General features: G+C 32.6%; 1 protein-coding gene across 22 annotated transcripts in view; it reads right to left on the bottom strand.

Moving 5' to 3' along the window:
* The window catches only part of LOC106867804 (kinesin light chain), a 126,492-nt gene that overhangs the window by 53,453 nt on the left and 64,699 nt on the right, over positions 1-8,340 (bottom strand). For 20 of the 22 annotated variants that reach the window (XM_052973612.1, XM_052973604.1, XM_052973610.1 and 17 more), the window contains 3 exons: positions 4,408-4,638; positions 2,110-2,188; positions 462-690 (listed from right to left, as the gene is read on the bottom strand). In XM_052973612.1, coding sequence (XP_052829572.1) covers positions 462-690; positions 2,110-2,188; positions 4,408-4,638 — 539 coding nt within the window. The remainder of the gene's footprint in view (positions 1-461; positions 691-2,109; positions 2,189-4,407; positions 4,639-8,340) is intronic. The other 2 variants (XM_052973598.1, XM_052973620.1) reach the window with 1 other exon arrangement.

The following is an 8,340-nucleotide window of genomic DNA, read 5'->3' as shown; positions in this document are numbered from 1 at the left end:
TATACTAATTCTCTCAAAAACTGTTAAAATGAAAAAAAAATTTTTTTTTTTGAATAAAGTAATGAAGGTACAAAAAAAGTGGTGTAAGATGCAGAAAATCTGGAAGCAAGGGAAGGAAAATGTAATGTCAAAAGATAATTACAAATTTCAATAACAAAAAGGTAATAATACAAATTTCAACATCACAGAATTTTAAAAGATTATGAAATTGTCTTTGAAAATTTACAGAGTATTCCAAATTCATAAAACTTAAGTCTGAATGAATCTAAAAGTAGCTTAATATTTCTGATTATGAAACATTAAGTAAAAATTTGTTAACAACTGTTTTTAAATCTTAATAAACTTTAAATTTGATACATAATTTAAACAATTTTTTTAAATTGATTTATAAAAATTTATGAGCAGTAAATAATATAGCATGAAAGAAAATGTTTAAAAGAAACCCAGAGAATATTATGTACCTGTAAACGAGAGCCAAAATATTCAACATAGTGGCAACATCAGGGTGATCATGACCACTATTTTTCTCAAGATCTTCAAGAGCTTGCTTGCAAAGAGGCACTGCAACTTCATAACGGCCTTGAGAAGCATATTGTATGACAAGGTTGTGTAGCGTACGAAGCCGAGCTGGAATTTCATAGCCACCACTAGCTGCTTGAGCCATGGCATTGGGCTGAGTTGGAGAAAGTACTGAAAAGAAAAGAAAAAAAAAATTAAGTAGAAAATTAATTTAATTAAGCATCATATTTAAGCTTTAATTGATTCCTATCAAAATCTGGAAAAGATGAACAATCAATCCTTATTGTAGATCTGATTAAACTTGTGACTACAACACTAAGCTGTTAAGATGTGACACAAACAGATTTAATTTACTTAGCTGCAGAAGAGGTTATGTCTTAAAGATATCTTAACTGCTTGCAGAAAGATGTGTACTCTTATTTCTATGACACATTCATTTCACCATTTTTTGTTTTTACAGAATCACCATCACTGTCATTATTTTACATCACTTTGGGTTGCCATACCCTAAAGTGAATTTTATTATGTCACCAACACTAGAGGAGAAACTATTCCATGAGAGGAAGAGAACTTAAAGAGCCACCCTATACTTTGAGAACAGCTAGCATGCAGTACTGCGTACAGACTTCAAGTTTCATTGTTATGTTACATTTTTGATAGGTTTTCTAAAACTGGATGCTCTACCAATCACCAATTACAGAATGTGCTGGTTATATTTTATCATAACAATGGTAAGATACAAAATCTCAAAATGAAAGAATACTATACACAGTTAATTTTCTACGGCTTTTCTGAAAACAGAGAAGCATCACAGGGTTTGTATTACAATAGTATTACTTAATTTTAAAATATTTTAAGTGACATGCACATACGACATTATACTGAACTATCAAACAAGTCCCTATGTCAAAGGTGGGAATCCCTTCAATGGCAGCTGAAATGTCATCTGTATTCAAAATCCCTAAAAATCTATATGTATAAACCAAAACAGTAATTTTATCTAAGTCACATACCTATGAGTGTGTGCTATAAAACACACTATTCTTCTAGATACATAAGCATCAAACAAATTTTTATAAACTTCATTTCATTATTGAAACTAAAAAAGGTGCCCTTACTCAATCTTGTACTGAAAGAAATAGCAGCCAAATCATCTTCAAATCACACCCATATTGAAAACAAAACAAAATAAAGGACAATGTAGTCCTAACTATACAAAAGAAAAAAAATCTGCTTTGCATCTAAATTTCTACAATTACATTTACACCCAAACTTCTCTGATAGAAACTATTACAATAATATTTTAAGGTCATCTAATATTTTGAATAAGGAATAATGCAAATTTAAATCAGACTAAAAAAGCATATATGCACATTACCATGTAATAAATGTATGAATACTAAAATGTTAAAATGCTAAAAATGAAATAAGTACTTTAATAACTAAACAATCTGCTGGTGATATATGTACAGTATGTATACAAGTACAAAAACACTTTAAAAACTACAGTTGAGCAAATTACTGAATGAAAGTGCAAAGTGTTAAAGCAAAACTTCAATTATAATATAATATATATAAATCTATCAATACCTTCTGGTTGACCACTATCATCATCATCATCAGGAAAACCTAAATCGAGGGATGACTGTTCATTCTCTTTTTCCTCATTCTGTTAAAAGAAAAATAATATGCACAGTAATTCTAATAAATAATAATAATAACAAGTTTAAATTTGGGCACAAGGTAAGCTATTTCAGGAGTGGGGTAAGTTGATTAGATCAATCCCAGTGCTCAGCTGGTACTTATTTTATTGACTCAGAGAGGCTGAACGGCAAAGTTGACCATGGCAGCTTTTGAACATTTTGTCTAGCATGCTAATGATTCTGCCAGGTTGCCAATAAAAATGTTTGGTCTTTTTATAAGAAAAGAAAGAGTTAAATGTAAAAGAGAAGCTTTTGGTGATATAAGTCTTGTTAGCTGACTTCAGTTCTAGTTTATAATAATCTAAACTTTATAATACTTTCAACTTCTATTAAATGCTCTTGGGAAAGCAACTACAATCACTGATAGCCACTTCATATAAAGCAAGCATATCTATTTCACTAATAAATGGGATGAAGATTGGTTAGTTGGTTGATAAACATATGAGATGCATTTAGGATCTGTGTCAAAAGAAGCAACTACTGATGCCAGAAAAATGCACTAATGAGGGAGTCTTTATGTTATCAGTCAATCTGTTAAAAACATCTAAATTCCCTTAATTCATGCCTATCATCTTAAGTGAGTAAAAGACAATATAGAATTGAGATTATGTAGGTGGGTGTGCACGTGTGTGTTGTGTGCTTGTGACAGGCTTCTTTCTGTTTCTGTCTACTGGGATTATAGCAGAAGTCACCTTCCCAAGATGCAACATAGTAGGAATGAACTGGAAACCATGTGGTTGGAAATAGCCCTATGTGTAAGCCATGCTAGTATTGAAAAACAGACATTAAATGAAAGATCCCTCTCATCTTCCCTTTCTTTCTGCCCTTTGCCCATAACATTCTGGATCTCTCACTAATGCCCTGATACTGCCTTTCCTTTCCTACATCTTACTAAAAATGGCTGGAATGCCTTTGATCACAGGTCAGCTCAATTAGAGATGACTTGAAGTTGAACATCAACTACAAGAGAAGTTCTTAGACATGAGCAAGGCTGTAACTAGCATTCGCTGGCCTAGGGAAGGTCTTTGACAATGTGTCACAACTGTAGTCTAGTGGTCATTCAAAAACGTAGACGAAGATGAATGGATAGTGAAAGCCATTCAAGTCTTGTCAGAGATGTCAGCATGGTGTGAGTAAGTAACAAGTTCAGCAAGAAATTTAGTATGCTGTTAAATGTTAATTAGAACTCAGTTCCCAAACACCCTGCTCCCAACACTTTTGTTTATTATAAATTTCCAATCATAACAGATGAGATTAAGACAGGCTGTCTATGGAACATGTATGTTGATGAACTAGTTCTCAGTTGAAGAAATTTCAAATGTAGAAGGCCTAGAATTGAGAGGCAAATGAAACAAAAGTTTAAGCTTTAGTTAACAGAAAAGAAGACAGGATTCTGTATGTTGAGTGCAGATGCTTTACAGATGGCAACAGAGAAACAGGAATTCAATACAGTGTATTTAATGTGTGCGGAGCATAAGAAATGCAATGGGATCAAAGGTAAATTGGATAAAGAAGGATACACGTGCAGGAGTGTTTAGCAGTAAAAGTAACCATGGAAAATTCTTTCAAATGTTCAGAGTTCCTTAGAAGCAATTAAAGTTTCTCTTAGCTAAGATACCTAATCAAAGCAGAGGAAAGTGTTGTCTTCCAAACAGATAGCAGCCTCAGTAAGAACGGGGTAGAGAAAGTCCAAGAATCTATTAACTCTGCTGGTAACAAGGAGATTCTTTCTCTGCATGAGAGAAAGATTGTATGATACTGGTGTATGAACTGTGATGCTGTATGGCAGCAAAGCATGGACACCGAATGTGAGGGATTAGCTTAAAAGTCAAAAGGACAATACATTGTCCTCTGAAACTATGATGTACTCTATTGTTACTATGTATATTACCAAAACTCTCTGAACTGCATATGTTATAGGAAGAAAGAAAATGAAGTTTAAATAGAATCACCAGGTAACAGATAATGAGACATCAATGTTTGTTTGTTTTTTTTGTTGATAGATATAGTTACACATTACAAAAGCCATATTTAAAATATCAAAGGTAAATGAAGTTAAGTTTACATAACTTTAGATGAATATATGAAGGTATAATTCTACATTATTTATGAAGGAATACATTATACAAAATCAGTTCCAATAATATACAAACATGCATAACATGCATATACAAATGCTACTCACTACCTGGGCTTCATTAGTGTCGTATTTCTTCATTTCATTCATAAATTCTAGGTGCTTCTTTTCTTCTTCTATTGTTGCTACCTTTTGTTCACTCAAAAGCAGTTTCTGCTGTGCATTTGCTAATTCATCTCTAAGCCAAGCATTTTCTTGGCACAGCCGTCGAACCTGGGCTCGGAGTTTCTGCTTTTCAGCTTCAGTTGTCTGCAGGTGATTGGCAAGAGACATCATCACCTATAAAAAAAATATATAAAGATGAGAATGTGTGTCTGTCTGTGTGAATCCCTAAAACTTGAGAACTACACAACCAATTTCATTCAAATTTTACACATGCCTTACTTATGGTCCAGGTAGTATCTTAGGCAAAAAAAATTTTTTTAACTTCTTGCCTAGTGCGAGCTCAATGCAATATCACATCTCCTCCACTATTGTAGTATTACGTGTCAAAAGGGAAACAATAAAATCTCGCTGTTCTAATGTCACACACTTTCACTTTAAAACTGAAACTCTTAAAGTAAAACTATTATCTCACATATATACATTAACTATCAAAACACTGTCTGATAACATATAAAATGTAAACTGAAGCTAAAACTTATTAAAATATTCTTATTGTTTCCTCAGCTTACTGGACAAGGGCTCCTGGCTCCTTTTACTGCAGGCGAAGGAGTAAAAAACGAAGATATTTTCACTTGTCCAGGCATTGCTATTACAGACAAATTAACAATTTGACTTGAGTGATAAACACAAACCACCTCATGCTGACTGCAAAACTCCCGCTAAATTAACCAGAAACACACACACACACACACGCCTATTTCATATATCTTCTTTCAATTTTTGCTCTCTGCAAATAAAATTTTTACGGTTACAACTGCTTACAAAAATAGGGATTAATATATCATTTCTTTCTATGTTCATAATTAAATCAATGTTTTCATGATTAGACAGAGGTCCAATAGAATAACTCTCACAAACACACTACCTACAAATTTGTTCTTCAGGAGTTTTCAAACTATATAATAGGCAGAATTGTCGAATTAAGACAGTAGGGTGTTTTGAGGGAGATTTGGCTGCTATTTCTACAATGTCTACCTACCATGTACATGTCTGATCTTAATTTTCATTCACATATTTGCATTTCAAAAATTAAACAATCTTTTCCATAAATCCACTATTGTAAACATTTTCTACGATGACATTTTTTATGTATGCGTGTGTACCTTAAAAGGCGTCAATTATCATGGCATACACCTTCACTCAAACTCTCTTTCTCACCCACTCTCTCACATACACACGCGCAAGCACGCACACACGCTCACACACACACACGTCCATTTCATATATCTTTCAATTTCTGCTCTCTGCAAATAAAATTTTTTACGGATACAATTGCATACAAAAATAGGGATTAATGTATAATTTCTTTCTATGTTCATAATTAAATCAATGTTTTAATGATTAGAGAGAGACGTCCAATAGAATAGCTCTCAGAAACAGACAACGTACAAATACATTCTTCACAACTCCTGAAGCTGTTTTCTGAAAAGGAGGGGGAAGTCAGGAAATTTTCATACAGCTGGAGGCCTCAATTGAAACGGGACCCGATATGATAAGGTTGAGAAACGCTGTTATAGATTATGCCTAACCGAAAAAGATCATGGCCACATCATCCAAACAGACAGGGTGAAACTGGGCTTAGCTGCTAGTAAATTATATAAAAACCTGTCAATAGTATATACAATAAAAAAGTATTTTAAATAATTATACTATCAGTTCAAACATATTAAAATGTGTTTATAACGGTAAAAATTTTGTGCTAATTTCTAGCATGGCCTTGCAATACATTGCTTTGCATAAAACATTTCATTCTAGTCGATATCTAAAATTAATTTTCTTTCTAGTTATATCATCCTTGTCTCAAATGTGTCAGTTTGAATTAAATATCAATCAATGGGTACCACTAATACACAGGAGATAAATATTCAGTTTCCGAGTTAAATTGCAGTAAAGGATGAATTGAATAAAGAAAATATTTCTTAAAGCGGTGAGCTGGCAGAAGCATTAGCATGCCGGACGAAATGCTTAGCAGTATTTCGTCTGCTGCTACGTTCTGAGTTCAAATTCCACCAAGGTCGACTTTGGCTTTCATCCTTTCGGGGGTCAATTAAGTAAGTACCAGTTACGCACTGGAGTCGATATAATCGACTTAATCCGTTTGTCTGTCCCTTCTATGTTTAGCCCCTTGTGGGCAGTAAAGAAATAAGAAATATTTCTATTTTGTTTCATCTCAAGAGGGTCTTCACTCCAGTGATAAACACATGGGTTTAATTTCACTTTATTTTTTTTATTATTTGTCAACTGGTTAACTATTTAAACTAATTAACTAACTAATTGTTCAATAAATTGTTTAGTCAATCAATCAACTAGGTTTGTCAAAGTCTTTTAGTTGCTATTCACAACTTCATCTATGATAAGCCTTCTCTGGACATTTAAACTTATGTAAATTTTAACTGCCTGTGTATAAATTATGTATGTGAACTTGAAAGTATATTGTTTATTAAAATTATTAGTGCTTTCATGAAATTCAGACATTGTGAAAGTACCTCAGCAGCTGACTGCTTTTGATGTACACACATCAAAGAGACAGATGCAGAGGGAGAAAGAGGCAACAAAAACAGTACTAATTATAGTAGGTGTTTTAAAGATTGCCAGTTATACTTTAAATTTTATCAACTATTACCCCTCATCTTTTGAATTTAACCCTGTGTTGTCATTATCTTTATGTGTCCTATTACTAAATGTATATAAGTTTCTAATATAGGTTTGAACACAGAGCTTTTATTTTTTATAAAGAATTTAATACCATATTAAAGCTTAACAATTAAGTAATATGGAATTGCATCTAATAATAGATGCAAGCTTCTAATTTGCCTTCCATCATTAAACAAAGCAAAAACAAAATGGATATAAAATGTAAGTAATAAAATATCTATCCAACATAAAAAAGGAAAATGTATTTTTAACTAATCTATAACAAAAATATATCGGATCTAAGCATTCAGTTCCATTAACACTTCACACCAGTCTACTTCAGATCACCTCTGGTTTTAACATATACAACAGCTGATCCTAATGTGTTCAAACAATTTAAAACCTGACTCAATTTTACATAACTTTTTGTTAAATTTAAATGACAAATAAGTGTTCAATGTAATTATTTTACTTATTCACAAGCAATTTCTGATTATTCTCAAAAATCAATTAAAATCTATAATCAATGTATATGATTAAAAGTTTGATAACAAAACATGTCTTAAGAACAAAGCAAAGGAAAAAATCTAAAATTAAGACCAGTTAAAAACTAAATCTATTTTGACTTTACATTCACCAAAAAATTTGGCTTCCATATCTGATAAACTAATAGAAAGTTATATTACTTTTTAACATGAATAATTACCAAAGTGTGTGTGTATATATATGGAACAAATGGAAAATACACACATAGAATGTTGCTAAATCCTCATCAGTTATCCAAAGAATCATAATTTCACACCTCTAATGATAATATTGTTCACCTTTGGTGGTGGCAGCAACAAGAAGCCATTGGGAAATCGTGAATGAACAAGGGACAGAGATGAAAACAAACATGACAGAATGTGAACATAAAAACAAAAAGAAAGAAATATTATACAGACAAAATATGGCCTTGTGGCTGAAATGTGAGATGAATATATGGGTAACACCAGGGAAAAGTGTTCTAAAGGACTGGAAATGAAAAAACAAATGAGACAACAAAGCATGTTGAAAGTGGGCGACGAGAAACACGACCGATCACCTTGGCAATCAGGTGTAAAAAGGAAATGGAGAAGAGAGGTTAGGATGACCACAGGTCATGTGGCAGTGGGAAAAAGTGGTAGAGGGAAGAGAGAGAGA

The sequence above is a fragment of the Octopus bimaculoides genome, chromosome 16, assembly GCF_001194135.2.
Source record: "Octopus bimaculoides isolate UCB-OBI-ISO-001 chromosome 16, ASM119413v2, whole genome shotgun sequence".
NCBI classification, from domain to species: Eukaryota; Metazoa; Mollusca; class Cephalopoda; order Octopoda; family Octopodidae; genus Octopus; species Octopus bimaculoides.
Note: the sequence above shows the minus strand (reverse complement) of the source record. Positions and strands in the feature narration are given on the sequence as shown.